Genomic DNA, 24,992 nt, shown 5'->3' on the forward strand with positions numbered 1-24,992 from the left:
GAACATAATTGTCTGATGTGGAAGATAGTTGTGGGAATTATTGAACATTTAAATAAATGAACATTTCTATTAATTAATATTATCTCTATTCATCTTCTCATTGATCACAGTTACATTTACTGAGCTATCTATAAATATATTACGTTTAATAAAATGATATTTTAAATAATAATTAAAAAAAACCAGTTTTTTTTAATAAAACTATAAAAAAATGTTAATAAAGATAGAATGTTTGACGAATAAAAAACTAATATTTAATTACGTAGTTAACTTAACTATATATCATCTTCCCACACAAGAAAAACAATATTCTACAAAAAGACTTCTTGTTGGAGAGGAAAAGAAATAAAAATAAAGAAAAAGAAGAGAACATAGATTGGAGAAGAAGAAAAAGTGGATGTTAATTTAATGAAACTGACCACATTTATTCATTTTAATAAATATTGAAATCACATTAAATCTAAAAAATTAGAGAAAAGGTTATAAATATTTAATATAATTTAAAAATAAATAAATAATTTTACTGCTAGTCATATTTTTTATAGACTACTGATTTTATGGTAAATCCTTTTTATATATTTATGGTTAAACAATTTTTAACTTTATTATATTTTTTTTTAATCAGAATTATTATATTTCACTCCTATATCTCACTTTTTTACCTATAAATACAACTTAATTGACATGAGAAAAATACACCACAAACACATCAATTTATAAAAAGTGTTTTCAATCTTTTTATCTATATTATTTTTTAAGACATTAAGGTTAATAAGGTTTAGAGATCCTTTGTTATACTCAATCAATTTAATAAGTTGTTTTATATGAAAAGAAAAGTGATAAAATTTTGTTTTGCCCGTAAAAATATTTTCCTCATTGCTATGCATGCTTTAACTCAAATTATTTCTACTTTTTTTCTTCATTTACTTTATTCTTAATTTACTATTTATTATAAGTTTGGTCTTATTTACTAGTTATTATTATTTATTTTAATTATTTTTATAATGGAAAATATTAAACAATTGCACAAATAAACTAAAAATATGAATGCAAATTCGAAAAATTTGACTAATTAAATGTTATACAAATGTCTTTCTAAAGTTATTCGTGTACTGTTACTTTGTTATTGCTTTTCTTTAGGTAGAGAGAATGATTTAAATTTTATTCATTTGCTCATTTTATAGACCTGCAAAGTAACTACATAAACTATGATATCTCATACTTTTATGCATGAATATTGGTAAATCATGACTAAAATCTCTAATATTGGCCAAACAACTGAAAAAAAAAATTAAATAAAAAATATGTATGTTGATAATTTTTAAAGCATATATATATATAGAGGTTGATAATTTTTGCTCTAAGAAAAAACTATTTAAAATATTTTGGAATTGTCAAATACTTCAAGGCCGACTTGAAGATTTTTATCAATAAACTAGATTTTTGAAAAATTATTAAATAAGTTGAAAATATATGACATCCATTTATCGACTGAGGAGATTGTTGAGGTGGATATATTTTTTAGTTAAATTACACGTTGGTATAGCAATGCAAAATGTTATACAATTAGAATTTTTTTAATTTTGTTTTGTTTTGCTGGAGAAAAATGATATAAAAATATAGTAAATATAAAAAAAAATGTATAAAAATATATGAATAGAAAATCACAGAATGGATTTCATTTTTCAATTTTAATTTTATCATAGAGAAGGGATTGACTTTGGAACTGGTTTAAGAAAAGGAATTGGCTTAACAATGGGAAATAGTTTTGGTTTAAGGGATTGGCTTAACAAGGGGAATTGGTTTATAGAAGTCAAAAGTGTTTAACACCGTTGTTGTTGCTGCTGTCATAATGCATGGATGCTTCCTCCATTAAATGAGCCTCCCAAATTAGTTGTTTCTTTTCTTTTTTATTGTTTCGAGAACAAAAATGCTGAATGGTAGAAAACTTTATAGCAAGAAAAATACTGTTTGTGTAAAAATGATAGAATTTCTAAACTCTTATATTTCATATTTATAAGCTGATAGCCTGCATCCATCATTAATTAACACACCAAAAACAAAGGTGTTAAAGACTATTGACCTCTCTAAACAAACATCAAAGCTGCAACCACCCACATTATCATCCTAATTAATATAATCTAAAATTTCAAACCATGTAATGACTACTCACAAATCAACTCAAAGCTTTTGTAGGTGCTGTTAAGAAAAATCCTGAAAGCTAGACATTATAAATAATGTGATTATGCATAAACTTGTGACTCAAGCCTTCAGACATTTCTCCTTTTAGCTTCCATTAGTTCTTTTAACAATGAGAAAACTCTTGTGCTTCTTCTTTCCCTTGTTGCTCCTTCTCAACTTAGCTTCTGTTCTTTCCACAACTCAAATTTCAGGTTTGTGCTTATTATTCTTTTTTAGTAAGTTTTCAAAATATATTAAACTAGAGACTAATCCATCATGAACTTCACTCGTTTTCTATATTGTGTTTGTTTTGTTATTTAATAACTGCATTTTTTTTATGCAGGGAATGAAGTGAGCAAGAATGGGATGATTGTGAATGAAGATTTAGAAAAGGTAAATGCAGAAAGACATGATGATGAAGAAGCAAAGTTCAAAGGATTGTTTCCTAAACCAATTCCATTTGCTAAACCTATTCCAAAGCCAGTTCCTCTCATTAAACCTATTCCAATTCCATTGTATAAGAAACCAACACCAAAACCGATTCCCAGTGAAGAAGCAAAATTCAAAGGTATTTTCCCAAAACCTATTCCCAAAGTTAAGCCAATACCAAAGATAATTCCTGTTGTTAAGCCTATTCCCATTCTTAAACCTATTCCAAAGCCATTTGTTAAGCCTATTCCTATTCTTAAACCCGTTCCTAAACCCTTTGTTAAGCCAATTCCTATTCTTAAACCTGTTCCAAAGCCATTTGTTAAGCCAATTCCTATCCTAAAACCCGTTCCAAAGCCATTTGTTAAGCCAATTCCTGTCCTTAAACCTGTTCCAGAACCATTTGTTAAGCCAATTCCTAAGCCTATCCCTAACATTGAGTCAGAGGAATTCTTAAAACCAAAGCCTTTCTTGAAGAAGTCTATTCCTAAACTACCATTTGATCCCAAATTCAAGAAACCATTTCTACCACCATTGTCTTTTAAGAAGCCAATTCCAGCTCCTTAAAATCATAACACTCTTCAAAATATAAGGATAATGGTTTTATATATGTGGCACCATCTTTAATTCAACCGCAATCATAATTTGGATAATCCTTTGGTACCCGGCTTGTGTACTCCATTCCAAATATATATGTACTTGATGTTTTTCATTAATGAAGTTCTGAATATTATGTTAATTAAAATAACAAATGTTACTGAGTTTGCATTTTTATTTAATTAGTATTTCCATTTGACATATTGAAGAGGTGGGCTATTTAAAATGTAATTTTGTGTGAAAGTGATATAACTATTTTTACACAAGACTTCAATTCTACAAATTGAATTTATAAACTTTATTTTTTATGACTTACTTTTTTAAAATGTATTTAAACAAAATTAAGAATGATATTTATACCGTACTTGTCTTACTTGAACCCATTAAAAATATATATTTAGTATAAATTTACCCACAGAATATATACATTACATCCGTGTATATAACTATATTGGTTAGCGTCTGCGCATAAGAATCTGATTGACCGACTAGCATATATATTTAAGAAATAAATATAAGTAAGACTTAATTGAAAAAAAAAAGTCATAGAAAAACTATTTAAAATTTAATCCAAAAATGCATTAATAGATGTAATTACTAAGTAACTTAAAAAGCAATTAAAGATAGTTAAAAACATATGACTTAAGTTAACAATGCATTTCCATTAGGTTTACAAAAGACAATAACGTTTTATTATGCTTAGAGTTCGGAATAAATTCAATGAATTGTTTAATTAAGTGATATATATATATATATATATATATATATATATATATATATTTAATTAATTTTTAAATTACTCAGTAAACACTTGTTGTATTTGACAACCTTCAATTAGATCGTTTAATAATTCTTTCAATTCTTTAACTTTATACTATTTTCTACTAACTTCTGCCCTTTGATCAATGTACAATCTCCATGGGACATCATTAATTTATGATCAACCGGTTGGGAAATAAACCAGAATTTTTTTTATGACTACCAGTGTTTATATTATTGCTGAGACACGGAATACTATAAGTGTGCAGTTTCTAACATCTATCAATGATCAAAACCAGTTTATATGGGAAGTTTGTGATGTATAACTGTGTAGAGGCAATGTATTGCTGGGATGATACAGTATCAATTATGTCAATATTTATATGGGAAGTTTGTGACACAATTGATAAGAACCTCGTATTGAAAACGAGTGAGAATAAATGTTCCAACCTCGAATAACCTGTCTTTATTTTTTTTATACATACTTATTTTATTTATTCCAAAAATTGACTTAATGTTTTTTTAATGTGAGTTTAATGTTTATACATACTTATTAAAAAGTCAATTATTTCCCAATACAACAATTTAATGAAAATATTATTAAAACTTTATGCTATCAGAATATTCCAATAAAAAGTCAATTATTTACACCAATACAACAATTTAATGAAAATATTATTAAAACTTTATGCTATCAGAATATTCCAATAAAATTGTTTTTTTTGAGACACAATTCAACAATATAATTGTCACAAGGAGTGTGGCAGTAATTATTTGGGAGATTGTTTAATCAATTTCTGTAGTTCTTAGTGATGACATCAATCTCACATTCCTCTCACACTCTTTTTTTACTATGTCTTTATTTCTTCTCTTTCATACAGGCTTGCAATGGTGGTTTCACTGTGGAGATCATCCACCGTGACTCACCAAAATCACCGTTCTATCGTCCCACAGAAACTCAACTCCGACGAGTTGCCAAAGCTGTTCATCGCTCCCTTCGTCGTGCTAACCATTTCAACCAAACTTTTGTCTCGAAAAACACAGCTGAGTCCACTGTGACACCAGGTATAGGTGACTACGTGATGAGCTATTCAGTTGGAACCCCAGAATTCCAAGTTTTTGGCATCGTTGACACAGGCAGTGATATTGTTTGGATGCAGTGTCAACCTTGTAAAACATGTTTCGACCAAACCACTCCAATCTTCAATCCTTCAAACTCCACCACCTACGAAACCCTTCCTTGTTCTTCTACTTCATGTAAATCAGTGTCAGATAACTCTTGCAATTCACACAAAAAGAAAAACTGTGAATACAGTATTTTCTATCAGGATGGCAGATACTCGCAGGGAGATCTTAGTTTGGAGACACTCACTTTAGGCTCCACCATTGGCTCTTCTGTCAAATTTCCTAGAACTGTGATAGGATGTGGACGTAACAATAGTTTTTTCTCTGAAGAGAAAAGTTCTGGCATAGTTGGTTTAGGTCAAGGATCTTTGTCGCTGATATCTCAGTTGAGTTCTTCAGTAGGTGGAAAGTTTTCTTATTGTCTTGCACCAATAGATAACATAGCTAGCAAACTCAGTTTTGGAGATGCTGCTGTGGTTTCTGGGAATGGCACTGTTTCCACCCCAATAACCTATCATGGTCATTACTACCTGACCCTGGAAGCACTCAGTGTTGGAGAAAACAGAATAAGGTTGGGAAAATCTAATAATGGAGAGGGAAATATCATAATTGACTCAGGCACAACACTCACTCTTTTGCCAGATGATGTTTACTCAAAGCTGGAATCAGCAGTGGCACATGAAGTTAAGTTAAAACGTGTTAAGGATCCATCTAACCAGTTGAGCCTTTGCTATAAAGGTGCATTTCATGAACTGCATGCACCAGTGATAACATTGCATTTCAGTGGCGATGCAGATGTGAAGTTAACTGTTGGCAACTCCTTCATTGATGGAGGTGATGGGGTAGTTTGCTTTGCTTTCATGGCTAGTAAAACCTTTTCCATCTTTGGAAACTTTGCTCAGAAAAACATCTTGGTTGGCTATGATCTGCAGAAGAAAACAGTCTCCTTTAAGCCCACGGATTGTGTTCAACAGTGATTTGTTTGTTTGATTTGGTCTATGATTGATGCTTGTAATAATAAAACCAATTAATCAACATTCCTTGAAAATGTTTTTCAAACTCAATACAATGTTATAATTTATGCGTGCATATAGTTGATTCAGTTGAGTAATCACTGCTCACTTGAAGTATAACAGGTGAACTTTATGTAACCATAGCCACCGACAAATTCAGATTAAGAATTACTCCACTTTCTTCGTAGTAAGGAATTATTTTATTTTATTTTATATTTTTTTTCCTCTAAAATTAATGCTTCTATTTTTTTTATATTTTTTTTTCTGTTTCTTTCCGAATTCTTAATCTCAATCTCCATATATGGCTCCGCTTTCTTCATTAACAATTAATCCAAAACCGCGTCTTTTTTACAAAGTAGCATAAAGTGACATTCCTTATTAATTGTGGGATTTGTAACCAATACAAATTAGCTGTTTCTTGTTGTTTTTGTTTGTTAAAGAATATTGTTTTGGGATTGGCGGCATGTAAAAATTGAGATGAGATTTAAGGAAAACAAATGGAAGCCCTATCATTAGCAATAACAAAGTATTAAATAAATATAATAGGACATTTGGGATGTCCTAATCCTTTTACAAATTAAAAAACACTACATAATTGGGTATTATTATGTTGTACCTAACGTAGAAGACTAAAATCATAAATAAGTAAGATTATTGGCAGAAGCATTATATCATAATACCACTTGAAGTTTAATTACAGTTTAGTAAATTACCTCACACATATTTAAAGAACTTATATATATGTAATTATTGGAAGTCCACATCGACAATAAAATAAAGTCAATTCATAGTTTATAACTGTGTGCAAACTTCATCTTACAAACTGATTTTGTGGGGTTGAGTTAAGTCAAAACTCAATTTTTAATAATAACGACCCAAAAAAATAGTTTTCAACATTTATTTTCATATTTGTTTTAACTTTTTAGATTTGCAGAATATTTTAAAGCAGTCAGGAGTTGTTGTAAAGGGACTTTGTGGACATTTTATTTAAGCTTCTTAATCCTGTTTGGCTTAATGTTTAATCTTAATCTTTTTGGCTTTTATTCTCTTGTCATACGTTCCCTCTGCTGTTACTTCTCAACGTATCCTTGCACAACACTTTATCTTTTTAGGAATAAGAGCAAGTATATTTTATGCATCTACTTTTAGCAGTCCACAAAATTCTATACTATATCATTTTCCTTACTCTCACCTTTCCCTTTGGGCTTGTATTGGACTCCTCTATCGAGAGAACTACTCAATTCCTCTTTGGTGACAATAAAATGTTCGTAGCACATGAATGTAAGGCATGTGATCGGAGGACTAAAACATCAATCTGAATATAGAAATGATGCTTTTGAATGCTTACTTAAAAGTATTAATTTAATACCCATCACAAATTTTACCTCGGAAATATATGTGGATACGAATTTTTTTTATTATCTTACTTGTCATATGGAAGAAAAAGTAATTTGAATTGTTAATTTATTATATCAATTACACCAATATTATTATATTAACATTATTAATATAAAAAACACTCACTAGTATAAAAACAGCGTAACGCATTCAACATCCAATAATTGAATAGCCAACATTAACAATGACAGGTGACATTGTTGTAAATAAATATAATATTGTAAATAAATACAATATGTTCAAAGTAGTTCCATCTGTCTAGGTCAATTTTTAAAGTAATGGTTTGTCAATACTTGTATGGTGAAACACAACTTCGATATCTGAGTTAGCCATCTCAATTAATTTAAAAATTCTTGTGAGACTACATTTACTTTACCCAAGTAACATAAAACTATTATTTTCACTATGGTTATAAAGTACACAAAATACTATGTTAATCTATGCTTAAATGTTATGTTAATCTATCTACAGTAACAAAATATAATCCCTAGTATTATGGGGGACCATAAACAGACCATAAATAACTAAAACAACTTTATATGGAACCATAAACATAACATAAATAAATAATTCCACACAACATAACGGGGACCACAACGAAAATGAGGCACTAAAAACAAAGGAACAACAGACATGATGAGGGACAATAAAGAAACAAACCAAACATAAATCAAACTTTATGGGGGACCACAACGAAAACAACTATACACAAAACGAAAGGTACCATAAACACACATTCGAACGGAACGAACTTTGCTTTTCGAAATACTCCACCAACACCAACACTACCAAATGTGTGTCGAAATCCCCAAATGTGGTTCTGTGAACGAAACCCCCAATTTTGTGCGATTCTATGTTCATAATGTAGATGAACAAATGTGTGCGATCACCAACTCAACAACGCTCTATCACAAATGCCCTAATTTCCTCTCCTTCGCAAAACCCCTAACTTCCTCTCCTTTAGAAAACCCCTAATTTTAGTAACATTTAATTTTTCCCCAATTCTATTATGTCATTATTTACTTTCCACGTCAACCTCTAATTCACTCACCCGTCACAACCTATATCCCCATAAAATAACATGTTAGCATTATGCTATATCATCAAACACTTAATTCCATTTGTTTCTATTTAACAAAAATGACTTGATTAAGGCAAAGTTTACCAAGTGTGGACGCAATTAAATTTTTTTTAAAAAGTAAGACCAACTTGACACACTGTAACAAAACTAAAGACAAAGAAAGAAAGCAATTAAACTTTTATTATATAACAAAACATAAATTTAGTTTTTATTATTAGCATAATTGACTCACCACTCTAAGATAACATAAAAGAATATTTAAAAAAAAAGTGTAAACGTATTTTTACTTTTCTTAGTAAATAAATATTTTTTAGTAATGTCTGAAATATGTTTAGACGATATTAATTTTCATAAAAAAGAATCAAAAAATAAAAGTTTTTTTATTAAATATAAATGTGTGTTATAGTTGACTTAATACACTTTAAATAAATTAATATTAAAAGTAAATAAGATTAGTAGACGTTAATTAAAAATAAATAAAATTAACATCGAATGCTAAAAAAATAAATATTAAAAATAAATAATATTGGAATAGACTTAACACACATAAACTAAAATAAATAAGACTAGTTTAAAATAAATCTTAAAAATAAAGAAGTTAGAGTTGTTTAAACAAACATTAACCAAAACAAGTATTAAAAATAAATAAGTTAATTATAACAATTACGATGACACAACCACCATCACAAGGGGGAGATAATTGCGTGAGGAAAAAAAGAACTTCAAAAACTTATTTGATTGACACATTCTAGATATGGTATTTGATAGTATTGGTCAATAAAACTAAATAAAATGTCAAAGTTCAACACACATTTTGTATACGGTAATTAAATGATTGTACTTGAACTTGTATTTAGTTTAATCTAAACAACCTTAACTACAATTTTATTAATTCTTGAAAAAAGTTTGATTACAAAAAGTTTCTACATAACTACACCAAAAATAAAACAAATTCCTCTTGAATTCTAATTTTTGTTAAAAATGAATTCTAAATTTTGAAAAAGGAATCAATTATGTCTTTTTCGTTAACCAAATGACGAAACAAGTAATTAATCCTAAATTTTACAATAAACAACCTATGACTTTGAACAATTCTCCCTTGATCCATCCATGTCTGGGTTCTATATATTTGTGTGAGATGTTAGGGTTCAAGAGAAGATGAAACCGGCGACCTCGTATGTGATGCCTTCTATTCATGGGTGAAGTTTTGTGTGTGTGACTCTTTTTTCTTTATCCATAAATCTGAAATTATTTAGAATACTAAATATATATAACATGACAAAATTAAATATTCATATATTAATGTATACATATAACAAAATTTGGGGGTCGAAACCCTATCATGTACAACCAACATTCTACATTCACATCACCATTTTACTACTTGTGATTATGAATATAAATAAACTTATAGCATCATGTCACTAGTTTTTTTTTCCTTAAAAGTGATAAATATAAATGTTCTATCAATCAAAATATTTGGATATTACACATGGATTGTGACTGGCACAGTTCAAGATAAATGTCTTCTTAACCCATTCTATAACTAACATGAAGATTTCAATTTATACAATAATAAGAAACGGATTCATATTTCTTGGATAAATATGGCAGCCATGCAACTTTAGTATTACAATTTATCAGTGTTTTCTAAACTTTCAAATTGAAAGTGTTAACGAACACTAATGAATTTGGTAGTTGCCATTTGTATTCAAGAAGGAAGAATCGATTTCTGTCATTATTGTATAACTTTTGAACCTTGCATGTTTGTTATAGGATGAACGAGGAGGACATTTATCTTGATCTGTTACCGTCACAATCAATATACAATATTCAAATATTTTGAATAATAAAACATTTATATTTTTAATTTTTAAAGAAAAAGAAAAAAAAAATGCCTAGTGACTTGCTATAAATTTGTTTATTTTCTTAATCACGTGTAGAATGGTGATGCGTTATATCGATTATTACAAGCAGCTGCAAATGTTGTGCATTTTCGATTTCAACTGAGTTCATCAGCTATTTCTAGCAGGTAAAACTGGTATGCACTGATGTACTGGTTTCGTCTCATATAGCAGAACCCCTTTCTGACTGTGTTTTGCTGTCAAGAAATAAAAATGAAATGATTTAATATACAGAAATTTATCTATCAACTATCAGATAATTGCATTATTAAATTCATTTCAACCTTAATTTATGATTCCATTTTTTTTTTACCAGCGAACCTTATCATTCCATTAAAATGATGTGAATGTGTATGCAAAACAAAACATTAGTTGAAAGATACATTACGATGGAATTGTATGCTGCATTTTCATTACGATGTTTTTTGTGTCCACCTAAAAAATGTTAATGAAGAATATTACACAAGTTTGGTTGCAGAACAATAGACATTTTAATTATATGTGGTTGATGGTTGGTTTAATTAGTAAAACAAAAATATTATTAATTAGGATATAACAAACATATCTTGAAATTGAAGAACAAACATACATTAGAAATTTTAAAAAAAAAAATCATAGACTTACTCGATATTTAATGAATCACCTAGCTGTTTTTCCAAGTGCTCCCAAATGACATCAGCAGATGTTTCGATGTATTCTCGGATGAATGCCATGACCTCAAGCTGTACGTGAGGTTCGTATTTTTTGGCATAACCAATCACGAATCTTACATCGTCGTCATCCTCAATCATCACAGTACGATAAGAAATCTTTAACTGATCATTTGCTTTCACGGGACAACGGTAACACAAATCAACGGTGTATGATTTTCCATTGGAAGCAATGAACAAATTAAGAATTGTTTGTTTGAGAGCCTTTACTGCCATGAAGTTATTCACTTCAAGATATCGTGAAACTTCGCTCACAAATCGTGATGACAGAAGCTCGTCATTGATGACGCGACCGTTGTAGTGCACCAGAGCTATTATGGTTTGAAAACACATTCTCTAACGAAAAGGATACAAAGAACAAAATGTGTATATGCAAGATGTGTTTTCTTGAGAGAAACTATGAATAACGATGAAAAATTCTAAGTGCTTTGATTGTGTTACGTAAAAGTTATATGTATTTATAGTGCATCCAGGCACCAAGTTGTCTAAGAGAGAAAGCTTTTCATCAGTATGCGACTTTTGTAGTAGTGTGACTTTTGCTGTCAGAAAATTCAATGGAAATTTTGCATTCCAAGGTCTGCGTTTTGGAGGCTGTCAGAGTAAATTTTCGGCCTTCTTGGCATTTGGGATTCCATCCACCGAGACATAATTGCATTAATCCAGTTAAAAAGCAAAACAAGAAATAATATTCCATGAAATTCAAATTATTTACAGCTGTAAAATGTTATTACAAGTTACTGTTAATAATAAAAATAAAAACTGTAACCTCAACAATGTCTGAATGTGATTGTAAGATTGTAATTCTCATTTAAAATAACTAAGCTCAGGATTGGAAGCTTAACATAATATCTGTGATTGAGGCTCTTCACTCTAATAATACATCTCAGCTGCATTTACTGTGTTGCACAACAGAAGCCTTGATGAATTTGAATCTCACCCTTTTGCATGGCTGCCATTTGTACATACACTCAGATCAAACTCAAATATTATATTTCCATGTGTATTCAAGCAGCATGAATCAGTTTCTGTCATTTCTTCATTCGTTTCAACCTTGCACCTCTGTCTTTATCTGTTCAGCCATTAATTCATTAAGTAATAATATTAAATATGACAGCTATTAAAGATAATATGCAGTAAAATTAACCTGTGTATAAGTTCGGAGATACCATAAGTCCCAAGAAGAACCTGTCAATATAATCACAAAATAAATAGTTTCTAGTTTTTCCTGTTATTTTTAAGCAAAATTTATTCATTTTATTTGTTACTTTAAAGTTTTCAAATAACAGACAAACAATATAAAATGATAAATGTAATTGTAGAATGATATTCTCTTTTTTCTCTGTGGTTGCTTGAGGATTTCCTTTGGTGCATCACAGCTGTAACTGGAATACTTTTCGAAACAATAATTCTTTGAAACCAGAAAATGACAAATTTTCTTTTTAATTATTTCCTGAAAAGGCAGAGAATGCATCTCAGACAGCCATGCATTGGTCTTTTGCATGCCAATTTTGTTTTGACAGATCAGAAGAAGACAAAGAACAGTGTTCAGAGGTTAAAATTCTCTTAAATGATGTTTAAGTAAAATTAGTGTGAAAATTTACATTCTAACATTAACTTATATATGAGGGCTCACATTGTTAGGTATGAATTGAATTAATTATTGGGTTATTAGTGTACTAAAAGTACATTCATATATTGGTTAAACTGAACCACATTATATCATAATTTCAAGTCTTATTGTTCATGGATGGTTATATGCATTGGTGAGATTCAATGTTCATTTTAATCTATACATCACATTTTTTTTATATTCAATAATGCACTATGTTGTTAACTATGTATACAGTCACATGTTTTAAATAAATATCATGATGGATTAACTCTAATTATGTAATATTTTTATAACTAATTGGGGCGAAACATGTTACTAATGGTTTGTAATTTCAATTTTGTAAATCATATAATGAAAGAATTATCTTTTAACCTTTTAGATTAAGATTTTATCCTTTCATAATATGGTTTCAAAACTACAACTACAATTCATTAGGACCCAATTGATTGTAAAAATTTACATTCAAATCAACAATGATATATAACCAAATGCATGTAACAATATATATGATCCTAAATCATAATTTGGCTAACAACAACACAATGCAGAAATCAATATGAAAAAAAAAATTGTTAAACTGATTAAAATGGATATAAAATCTCACCAATATTTATAGACATAACTCAGAATGGGTTCCAACAACAACTAAACATAAAATAAAGATATATATTCTCAAATTAACCAAAACATATGCATGTAAATTAATAAGCTAATTACACAAAGCAATTTTTTGGTTCACAATAAAGAACAAGATGAGTAGTAGTATAAGAGTCTATGCAAGAAAACAATTTTGAGGTGGATAATGCCATTAATGTTGCTATCTCCTCCACAATGATGTTTCTCTTCTTACTTGTCTGCAAAATGGCATGGTTTAGAAGATGGACTAATATGAAATATTATTTGTAAATAAAATATTTTTATCGCTTTAACAAAATTTTCTTGTTATATAAACATACTTTCATCTAGAATGTCTGATAATTTAGTGCTGAATTTCTGAGATAAATTAGCTATTTTAAATTTCTTTCTTTTATGATATATATAAAATAAACATTTTCTTAAAAGAAAGAAAAAACTTTAAGCTGCTATTATATATAAAATAGTTGTCCATAATATACAGGACAAGTACATAGAGCAGATATCATGTACTTTAAAAAGTATGTTTTTTAAACAGACATGGGTGTAACCTACAATGTTTTTTTTTTTATATTTATAAACTGAACAAAAAATAAATAAATAAGAATAATTAGCTATTAAGAAAAAAATTAAAAACTGAAACAAATTGATAACATTTAAAAAAAAATTGAAGTACACTCATTTTTTTTTCAATAATTTAACATAAAATATAAAAAGCTATTAGTGGAGAACTCACTCACCTCAGACAGTGGCTACCGGAGCAACAAAACTACGATGATGTGAAAGAAAAGAATCCCGAGAGACAAGAATTTCGAGAGACGCCGATGTTGTGAGTTTTGAGTGTTTTCGATTACATTTATATAGCACTTAGTCAGTCACGTGACGGTACAAGTTGCCTTATTATTTAATTATTTTTATTAAATAATACTATTAAGTGAATTGCTTGAAATATGAAAACAGAAATAATAATTTTTTAGAATATAGATATATTTATGAACAGCTTTATAAATTTAATATAAAATAAATAAAAATTACTCAGTAAAAAGAACTTATCAATTTTGTCAAATAATTTTTTTTTGTACTAAAGTGAATGTTCATTAATATAATAAGGTATATGCAATACAATGATAGTATTTTTTGTAAAATGATATATGATTTTAAAAATTTGGTAACAGAAGAGTTTATTATAATTATTGTTAGTTAAATTAATAAATACTAATATTATATTCTTGATTTATATTAAATAGGGATAAGCCTGTTATATTTTATAATCATTCAAACTAAATATATATTAAGCTTTTACATATGTATGTTTTTTTTATATTAACTTAATAATATTTTTGTTTTTGTTACAGGAAGTCATTCAAGATTATTATTATTTTTATTTAAGAGAAGTTCATAAGAATGTAAAAGTGTAAGTGAAGAAAATATTAACACTCTCATATCTGAACAAAATCAACAAAGAAAAGTATTTAAGTTGTCTGAGAAGATTCGGAATATTTTAGTGCTAAATAAATTGAGTCGTTAAAGCATTAAAAGTTAAATTATATATTTTTAATTTTGTGACAATAAAAAATCAAATCACAGTTTATAATATTTAGAGTTTTAGAAATATATGTTATAAAAATTGTGTGAATTGAAATAGAAAAGTTATAGTTAATTTAGACTTGACTTGCATCTTAAGGACAAGAAGATGTCTAACAGGTTATTTCAAATTCAACTTTTTGGTCTCTTAGAACGTTTATTGTTTTTTTTTTCTTTTTTATCTTGCATCTTTTTGGAAAAATAAGAAGATGTCTAATCGGCTATGTCAGATTCAATTTCTAGGTTCCCTAAAATGTTTATTGTTTCTTTTTTTTCTCTTGCATCTTTCTGGAAGGATAAGAAGATGTATAACCGGCTATACCAGATTCAACTTCTTGGTTCTCTAGAACGTGTATATTAAGGTTATTTTTTTATGGTAGGATAGAGAAATCTTAAAAACCAGAGTTGGTACATCCCTGATCATAGAGCAGCCCTCGTTTGATCTAACCAGTCGTATGTACTTGCGTTTATGGTGAGTTTGATTCGCCAAAATTTGATTCTTCTCTGGTGACCATTTATAGTGATATTTTTTATTATTGTTAATTTATTTTGTGATATATTCATTTTGTATTATTTTTGTGATGAATGTATTTTATGATGTTGGATATGAAATTATGCATTTGAATATAGTATGAGTCTCAGGGACAAACTCTATAATGGCATGGTATTAGTGTATGTGTTGATGTTGAGGGTCCTGTTGTTGGTGGTTATCCTAAAACTCTAATAGTGATCCAGTCTCAAATAGAGAAGGATGTGTTATGTGGTGAGAGTGGTAGGAGATCCTAGTCTATGTTCAATTATGGTTATAGATGTTAACGGACTAACCTTGTCGGTGATATGATAGATTGTATTTGGCCAAGATTATGTTGTGAGAGGAGTAGAGGTCACCACAAATGCATGACCATCCGAGACTTCCATCAACATTATATCCGAAAAATAGAGTCTAGTATAATAGTTGCATCTTACATGAATTTATGGTGAATGCATTATGCATTATAATAGTGTTATGCCTCCTTTTAGAATTTTGCATGGTAGCTCACCCTTACTTGTTTATTTGTGCCGAAAAAATCATATTTTGCGATGATCGTATAACGTATATGTTATAGGGAGCAGATGAAGGAACAACGTCTGAACCAATACAAGTGAAGCAGGAGGCAACAGATCAATAGAGAATAATTTTAGAAAAAACATTATGAGTGTTTTATGTGAGGTTTGGAAGAATAATGTATTTCAGTGTGAATTCTTTTATTATCCTTAATGGATGATTGTAAAATTGTATGATATTTATATTATTTATGAAATGCCTAGTGTGTGAGAATTTGAGGTGTTACAATTAAAGGTCAAATGAGGGCATAAATATGCATTCATAAGCCCTCCACGAGTTAGGGTTGCAAAAATCTGCAAAGAGTAGGACTTTGGTCGTGAGAAGCTTGTGATGCATAAGAGAAAGGGGGGGAGAAAGGGAATCTCCGCGAAATATGGTAGAATCCATAACTTGCGAGACTTACACATAACAAAATGCAGTTTCCTTATGGTGATTGAGGATCAAGAAGGGAGGGAGAGTAGTGGTATGAGAAAGGGAATTAGGGGAAAGGTTGTGAAGCAAACCCTTTTAGGATTTTAGGGTCACGAGGTTTGGTTTTGGTGAGTGGAACACACCAAGGGATTGAGGGGTTGGCAGTGAAAGAATGAATGCGGGAGTGGAGAGAGAGAGACATGAAGTTTTTTTTGTTTGGTGATTGTGTAATATGTGTCGATCTATTAATGTTGAAGTCTATGTTATTTCATTTGTTTCTTTGGATATTGAGTATTGAAGTTGTGAAGGAACATAAGCATATTGTAATGCATTTTGGATGAATGAACCTTATGGGTGTTGTGTTGTTGTGTACAGGGATAATGGTCAACATAAGTTACTAATATACTTTTGATAGCTTCGTCCAGATGCAGAAACCAACAAAGACCAACGTTCAATTGGATCAGTGGAACTAAAGTGGAAGTTGACAGCAGAAATGGTGTGATTTAGTGGCTGTTTGGAATGGATGAAGTGCTTAGGTGAGGAGGCTACAACTCAGACGACATTTCATTCAAGAAAAGAAGCTATAGGGGTGAGTGAAGAAGCAATTGAATGACTCTTGGTGTAGAGAAAGTGGCTGGAAAATTACATCAGCAGAATTTCTCTAATATATTCCAAAAGTAAGTTTTACAAGGAAAGCAAAGGTGACTTTATAATAGATTCACCCAGCTTTGTGCGGTGCAGATGTTTGCCACTAAATATGGATCTCAAGCCACATAGCAAGGCATGAGAAATGTGATGAAATTCTAGAAGCAGCACTTATACACGTGCTTTTTTTAAAAAAAAAAAGATGGCAAGCTCGTTGGCGCTGATCCTTATTCTTCACCACTTGGATTTCTTCTATCCTTCCCCTTGTGCTGGTTTGGACCATTCTAGATCATCTGGTTGGGCTCCTAGCTTCCACTCAAAGCATGCAAAGAGCACTTGACCTTTTATAGGGGAATCTTCATGATCTTGTTGAAGTTTCTTAGCCATTCCCCGAGTGATGGGTCCTTGTTGTGTCATGGTTCTTGATCCCCGTCTATCAACTTTAGTTGTTTAATTGTTCATAACAGAGGTTAAAACCTTAATTGTTAAAACCCCAAAATTTAACCTAAAACCTTCTAAAACCACCACACTAACTCATACCTATTTTCTTACAAATTTTTATCAACTTAAGTTGTTAACAAGTCTTAAATAACATATAACCAAACCTGAAATCCCGATTTCTTCAATCCAAATCCTATATTCCAAACTTGCCTATTAAAACCTTCATTTTTAACCACAAAAACCTATTTCTTTCACAACTCAATATTCCTTAAACCTTGCAGCCAATTTCAGACATCAAAACAACTTTATAACATGCAATTCATGACGTCAATGGCATCCAAATTACATTACATCAGAGATCAATCCTAAAATAACCAAACATACTCATTTAAATAAACTAACACTATCATAAATATTGAAATTATAACTCAACTAGTTTAACATGTATACAAGCAGAAAACTTACACGACAAAATAATTTAAGGTTAGACATCTAGCTTCCCTTACCTTATACCGAAGCTACAGAGCTCTAAAAACATTGACACTCTTGCTTCTAACTCAAAAAATCTTAAAAATGCCTAACAACCGCGAAATTGAAAACAAAGTGAATGTTTAGGACCGCTAATCAACAAAGAACAAGAAAGGAAAAGGGAAAAAGACATGTGTCACCCCTAACTAGAGAATTTAGAAATAGCCAGCGGAAGAAAAGGAGTAGAAACTTACTCGTTGTCATAGTCGTTTGGACATCTCTTGATCGTTAAAGAAATGACTCGAAAGTTTGAAAAGGTAGAGAGAAGTGAAAAAGAACTCAAAGACAAAATTTTAGGAAGATAGCGAGTGTTTTAAATAGTAAAACGAGTTTAAGAAATTCTATTTATTTTATTGAAATATTTTAAAATAAAATACTCAGTCACATTATTTTAAAACATCTATCAACTCTAATACTCTATTTTTTTTAGGTTCTTACATATATCATATTATCACATTCTTATCAATCTCTTAAATATTAGAGTTATATTATATATATATATATATATATAATTAACAATTAATTAAAGATAATATTTCTTCTCAGTAAAAATGATAATAATTAACTAACAAATAATATTATACTTAATATATATAGAGAGAAAAAGATTAAAAGTCTTGATAACTCAACTCACTAAAATGTGGAGTGAAAATTGTGAAATGTTATGTTTGTTTTGATTTGAACTACTTTTTAGTTCACTTTAGATTTAGAAAAATTATTTTTTTGGGTTAATAACAAGTTTTAACCCAGTTTAATTAATTTTGTCTACCTAACATGGGAGAGTTAATTAATAATATTAACTAACATTTAATATTTTGATAAGTGTTATATTCTATAAAAAATATTAATTAATTTATTAATATTGATAATAAAAGAATTCGAGTTAAAAGACTGTTTTTCCAGTAGAAAAGAATTAAAATATAAGAAATATATGGGATACTTCAGTCTATTTACAAAGTAAAAAGAATTAATTTGAATTAACTACACAGCTGATGTTTTTACCTAATACAGTGATGCATGGAAGAAAAAGTCACACATTTTTTTAAGGTGGTCCTCGTCTTAGCCGTGATGAATCATCGATGAATGCCTTCTACATTGTCAGATGAAAGACATGCATTGGTTTTCATTGATGAAAACATCGTAGACAGTGACGGTAACAGAATCTCAAGGCAGAGGGTATTAATGCAAACGAAAAGAAAAAAGTTGACGAAAAGTGTGCCCAGTGTAATTCTCTTCCATTTGACAGATACTGTTTGGCTTTTTATTTTCAGAAAATTTTTCAGAATTTAGCTTATTCTAACGATGTTTTCTGAATGACAATATTGAGAAGATTCGAGAATATATAAATATATATAGATATATATAAACATCAAGAACAAAAAATATTAAGTATATGTTTCTCTAAATTAAAACAGAATTATTCATACCTAAATTATTCAACAATTTTTTTACAAAATTTACTTCGGAAACAATAATTCCTATTATTACAAGTGATTAAGTTCATTTCTAGAGTTTAAAGTCTTATAACTTAATATGAAGTCTAAGACAAAATTAACTTCCTTGTTTTAAATTTACTTGAAATTACGCGTTATGTTTTTTTAGAAACTACCACCTTTTAATAAAAACAAAATTAACCCATAAAAGTTACACACGCGCCTTAAATACAAAATTCATTAAATTAAAGATTAATTGTAAATTAAATTTAATTATCATTTTTAATTTAGTTCACACATTTATTTAGTTATATAACATTCTATTAGAAATATGAACTGTGTTCAAGCGAGATGAATTGAAATTTAAAGAAAGTTTTTAAAAAATTCATACTAATGAGTTATTTGTTTTAATCAATTTACTCTTTTAAAACAAATTAACTTTAAGAAAAGTCGATATCATTTTTTACACTTTCATCATACAATTAAGGTACAATTCAAATTAAGATAAGATATTTATATTTAAATTGTCTAATAACTCTTATTAAATCAATCAACTATTTATAAGACTCAAAAATCAAATAAAACATTTATCATTTAAATTTATGTTTTCTATGGAATCTAAATACTATAATGGTCAAGATACCAGGAGAGTTTAAAGATAATTCGATTGTAGTTTATGTTATCTTAATATAAATAGTCCTTGATGAAAAAAAGTTAGGTGGTTTGGATGTTCATTAAAAGAACTCAAATATCTACCATGTACTCTTTTATTATATTGATTTAGATATATCATCTATGTTTCGATGTATTTATTTTAATGGCTAAATATATGATATACATTGATTGGATATACATATATGACTTTTGTTTGCAACATAACATGTATTTTTTTTCTGTATTTATATGAATAGCAAGAAAATTGTAAATGTAAATATTTGATCTCATACAATAATTAAAATAGTTATTTTTCATGAAATTTTTAATAGTTAATGTAATTAGTGAATCCAAATATTGTTACATTTTAACCTCTGAACACTGTTTTCTGTCTTCTGATCTGACAAAACAAAATTGGCATGCAAAGTACCAATGCATGGCTGTCTGATATGCACTCTCTGCCCTTTTCTGGAAATAATTAAAAAGAAAATTTGTCAGAGAATTCTTGTTTCGCAAATGATTCCAGTCACAACTATGATGTATCAAAGAAAATCTTCGAGGCAAAACAAAGAAAGCTTTTACAACGGAATTAAAAAAAATCATTTAAAAAATAAAATAAATAAATTTTCCTTACAAATAACAAAGAAGAATCTAAAAACTGTTTATTTTGTGATTATTATTGATAGGTTCTTCTTCAGCTTCACCTCTTCAAACTTACTGAAACTGTTTTCAAGAAGTTGACTAGCAAAATATAAATGGAGCATTGGTAATCTCAACAAAATTTATAAACCCATATAGCTAATGAGACAAATACATAGCTGTTTTCTGGTATCTCCCAACTTATACACAGACATGCAAGGTTCAAACAAATGCAGAAATGGCAGAAACTGTATTCATGCTGCTTCAATACACATGGAAATATAATATTTGAGCTTGATCTGAATGTGTGTACAAATGGCAGCCATGCAAAAGGGTATGAGTCTGTCACCTTTTAAATAGCTGGCTAGATGAAATTTCTTCAGAAATCGAAAAATTTTCTGAAATAAAAAGCCAAACAGTATCTGTCAGATGGAAGAGAATTACACTGGGCACACTTTTCGTCAACTTTTTTCTTTTCGTTTGCATTAATACCCTCTGCCTTGAGATTCTCTTACCGTCACTGTCTACGATGTTTTCATTAATCAAAACCAATGCATGTCTTTCATCTGACATGCATCACTGTATTAGGTAAAACGATCAGCTCTGTAATTAATTCTGTGATGCAAAACGATGAGGCTGCAGTAACACCACATATTGTTTTGCAGCAGTTGGGTTAATTAACCTAGTATGATATATATTTTCTTAACCTCGTATTATATATATTTTCAAAAAGATAATGGTAGACTATTTAATTGAAAGCACCCAATGATTAATGTATATTAAATTTATCATTAATAAAATACTGTAAGATAATTATAGAAATAATGATGAGAACCTTTCATTTAATTAATTGAGGATCATCCATTGTGCTTGTGCGGGCTTTAGTTGAAAGGATTTAGCCAATATGACATACTAATAACTAGTTTGTTTTATAATCAATTGAGCTCTAGATAAATACGTATTTTTTTTTTCTTTCACTTTTTATTTTCTTTTCTTCACATAACATTGATAGTTATAGTTTTTTACTCCATAAAGTGATAAAAGTAGACATGGAACTAGACAAACAATTGATAGACACACAAATGGGCTAGAAATAAGCTTGTGTCTAAAAAGTTGGTGGACAATGTAACTCTAATTTATTTTCTATGTTTTCTCTTCGATTACGTTATATTATTATTTCTACTATTTTGAAACAAACTGTGAGATCCCGGTAAACTAGAAACGTAATTAGGTGTCAAATCAGTATTAATTTAGCTGATGAATCACCTAGTTGCTTCCATAAATGAGCCGCGCCACACGTCCCAGGCATTAATTTCGCGCTGAACGCTGCCTGCATGAACGCCACTTGTCACGATGGAAGTTTTGGAAGTCTGAGTGGAGGTGCAGGTGTCCGAAAGTGAGACGCTCGTTCGTCTGGAATTGGAAGGAACCAAAAATGATTTTTCGAAAACCCTTCCGCTCACCTGCATCACTCGTCTTCTTCCTCAGAACCAAACCTTCCATTTTCTCTGATCTCTCTCTAAAACCAGTTGCCCTTCTCTCTTCTGTAACTCATCTTCTTCTTCTCCGATTCACTTTCCAGAACCATAGGAACGTTCGTCCAGCTGTGATCTTTCATTTGGACCGAACAGAACTTGGATCGGAACTGGTAAGTTTTCCTTTCTAAGCGTCGTCTCCTCTGGTTTCATGCGAACCCTAGTTTTGGTTGCATGCATGAGTTCTAGGTCTGAATTATGTTGATTTTTGGTGTCTTAGATTTACGTGGGAACTGTTGAGCGAAACCTGGGTGTAAGACGTGGTTAGAGGAAACCCTAAAATCTTGTTGTTGGAAGTACACTGCTATCCAGGTAAGGGAAGCTTACATATATTTAAATTTATACGTGTATGAGTGTATGAAAGCATGATGTGGGTTGTCTGTATGAAATTTCTGTATACGTGTTTTTCTGGATCTGCATGAACGAACCCTGTTGTGCTGTTATGGATGTTTGCTGATATGATTTCCGGGTTGTTGAACTGCATGCTGGTTGAAACGTATGAGTGATGGATGAATACTATAATGTATGAATTGTTAATATGTTGATTATTGAATATGAATTAATCTGGAAGTGAAAGTATAAAGTTCATCAATTTGAGATTCATTTGAAGTATAAAGTATAAGTTAAATTGTTGAAATCTGGAATTTGTTAAGGTTGAGAAATCTGCACTTAAATCATGCCTTTGATAAATGACACTCGTCACTGTACGGTCTTAAACCGTTCGGTTTCCTCTTAAAATAACTTAGAATGGGATTCCTTCATTTGGAAAGAATTCTGCTCGTGAACGAGCGTCCCTATTTAAATCTTTGAGAGCGTTCGACCTTATGTCGAGCGTTCGTCTGTGAGAACGTCCGACCTCATGTCGAGCGTTCGTCTGTGAGAGCGTTCGACCTCATGTCGAGCGTTCGTCTTTGAGAGCGTCCGACCTTATGTCGAGCGTTCGTCTGTAAGAGCGTTCGACCTCATGTCGAGCGTTCGTCTTTGATAACGTTCGACCTCATGTCAAGCGTTCGTCTATGATAGCGTTTGGCCTTATGTCGAGCGTTCGTTTTTTTTATATCGTTCGGCCTTATATCGAACGATCGTTCTAAAATCGCGCAAAGTCTTCTATCAAGCGCTCGTACAATTGAATAAGTAGTTGATTTTTAATAACGTTCGTCCATACAGTTAATTAACGTTCGTCCATACAGTTAATTAACGTTCGTCTTTTTATGAAAGTGGAACCTAGAATGAAAATGTGAATTAATGAAAGAGTTAAGGTGTGCGAACGATTTAAGAAATGAAGTTATGATATTGACATTTGAACGAGCGTTCCAAGGAGGAACGACTCTGACTTTTATATGGAATATTGAAATTTGGTAAAGTATGACTGTGGATAAGTTAAGACTCGCTGTCCATCCTGATGTTCCGTGATACGCCTCTTCAAGTAGAAGGGGGTATTCATGTGTGGGAACGGCAGAAGGTCCTTAGTCCATAAGTTAACATGGGCGACGTAAGAACGGACTTACCTCGAGTGGCAGCAGTTTGGTGTATCCCAGTTACTACATCACTCGGGTGCAAGGACGCTTGTAACTACACAGATTCATACAGTCCGGACGGTCGGTCTAGCATTAGTATATTTATGCTTGATTGATGTTATGCGTATATGAGTTGATTGTATGATGGTTTGAATAAAAATGTTGAAGTATGAATTTAAATTACGTAAGCTTACCCTTTCGTTTTTCCATTGTGTTGTCTGCTGTCCATGTACGTTCGTCCTGTCTTGCAATGATCATCCGTTGTGGATGTGAGCAGATGGTGGTGCATCCCTTGAAGAAATGCTGGAAGAAGAAAATTTGGACGATGCCAATCTGGTGGAAGTTGAAGTAAAGGCCGAGCCTTAGAAGCGCTCGTAGATGTTAGGTTGTAGACCTTAGCTCATTTTTGGACGTTCGGTTACTTCTTTTGTAAAACCGTTCGTTCTGATTTATTTTCCTGTTTCTCTGAAACGCTCGTTGTTTTGTACTGTAGCCGTTCGGCTTTGGCCCTTGAGCTCTGTTAAATCTTAAAGACTGTAGTTTAAGATTTATACTATATAAATAATATTTAGTGCTTAATAATTTATGTAAAATCAGAACGGACGGCTACAGTCTTTAAGATTTAACAGAGCTCAAGGGCCAAAGCCGAACGGCTACAGTACAAAACAACGAGCGTTTCAGAGAAACAGGAAAATAAATCAGAACGAACGGTTTTACAAAAGAAGTAACCGAACGTCCAAAAATGAGCTAAGGTCTACAACCTAACATCTACGAGCGCTTCTAAGGCTCGGCCTTTACTTCAACTTCCACCAGATTGGCATCGTCCAAATTTTCTTCTTCCAGCATTTCTTCAAGGGATGCACCACCATCTGCTCACATCCACAACGGATGATCATTGCAAGACAGGACGAACGTACATGGACAGCAGACAACACAATGGAAAAACGAAAGGGTAAGCTTACGTAATTTAAATTCATACTTCAACATTTTTATTCAAACCATCATACAATCAACTCATATACGCATAACATCAATCAAGCATAAATATACTAATGCTA

General features: G+C 30.5%; 3 protein-coding genes and 1 long non-coding RNA gene across 4 annotated transcripts; 2 read left to right on the plus strand and 2 right to left on the minus strand.

Moving 5' to 3' along the window:
- The first annotated feature begins 2,248 nt into the window (after positions 1 to 2,248).
- On the plus strand, positions 2,249 to 3,408 carry LOC108340110 (proline-rich protein 4). Its single transcript, XM_017577336.2, has 2 exons — positions 2,249 to 2,393; positions 2,525 to 3,408. Exons 1-2 carry the CDS (start codon positions 2,312 to 2,314, stop codon positions 3,175 to 3,177), a joined length of 735 nt encoding a protein of 244 aa, XP_017432825.1. The 5' UTR covers positions 2,249 to 2,311; the 3' UTR covers positions 3,178 to 3,408.
- An 843-nt stretch (positions 3,409 to 4,251) lies between these two features.
- On the plus strand, positions 4,252 to 6,068 carry LOC108339078 (aspartic proteinase CDR1). Its single transcript, XM_017576228.1, has 3 exons — positions 4,252 to 4,383; positions 4,848 to 5,231; positions 5,295 to 6,068. Exons 1-3 carry the CDS (start codon positions 4,252 to 4,254, stop codon positions 6,066 to 6,068), a joined length of 1,290 nt encoding a protein of 429 aa, XP_017431717.1.
- A 3,784-nt stretch (positions 6,069 to 9,852) lies between these two features.
- On the minus strand, positions 9,853 to 11,611 carry LOC108339977 (uncharacterized). Its single transcript, XM_017577210.2, has 2 exons — positions 11,112 to 11,611; positions 9,853 to 10,684 (listed from the first exon to the last, which is right to left on the minus strand). The coding sequence occupies exons 1-2, from the start codon at positions 11,528 to 11,530 to the stop codon at positions 10,651 to 10,653; spliced, it is 453 nt and encodes a 150-aa protein (XP_017432699.1). The 5' UTR covers positions 11,531 to 11,611; the 3' UTR covers positions 9,853 to 10,650.
- Positions 11,612 to 11,885: 274 nt separating this feature from the next.
- LOC108339812 (uncharacterized) lies at positions 11,886 to 14,273 on the minus strand. The gene is made up of 3 exons (XR_001833117.2): positions 14,183 to 14,273; positions 12,342 to 13,663; positions 11,886 to 12,266 (listed from the first exon to the last, which is right to left on the minus strand). It is a non-coding gene; the product is annotated as an uncharacterized LOC108339812 (long non-coding RNA).
- Positions 14,274 to 24,992: the final 10,719 nt, after the last annotated feature.

Source organism: Vigna angularis, chromosome 5 (genome assembly GCF_016808095.1).
Source record: "Vigna angularis cultivar LongXiaoDou No.4 chromosome 5, ASM1680809v1, whole genome shotgun sequence".
In the NCBI taxonomy this organism is placed as follows: domain Eukaryota; kingdom Viridiplantae; phylum Streptophyta; class Magnoliopsida; order Fabales; family Fabaceae; genus Vigna; species Vigna angularis.

Coding starts and splice junctions, on each gene's coding strand:
- LOC108340110 (XM_017577336.2), top strand. CDS start 2,312: ATGAGAAAACTCTTGTGCTTCTTCTTTCCCTTGTTGCTCCTTCTCAAC. Junction 2,394..2,524: donor TTCCACAACTCAAATTTCAG/GTTTGTGCTTAT, acceptor TTTTTTATGCAG/GGAATGAAGTGAGCAAGAAT.
- LOC108339078 (XM_017576228.1), top strand. CDS start 4,252: ATGATCAAAACCAGTTTATATGGGAAGTTTGTGATGTATAACTGTGTA. Junction 4,384..4,847: donor ACACAATTGATAAGAACCTC/GTATTGAAAACG, acceptor TCTTTCATACAG/GCTTGCAATGGTGGTTTCAC. Junction 5,232..5,294: donor CTTCTACTTCATGTAAATCA/GTGTCAGATAAC, acceptor ATTTTCTATCAG/GATGGCAGATACTCGCAGGG.
- LOC108339977 (XM_017577210.2), bottom strand. CDS start 11,530: ATGTGTTTTCAAACCATAATAGCTCTGGTGCACTACAACGGTCGCGTC. Junction 10,685..11,111: donor GGTGATTCATTAAATATCGA/GTAAGTCTATGA, acceptor ATTTCTTGACAG/CAAAACACAGTCAGAAAGGG.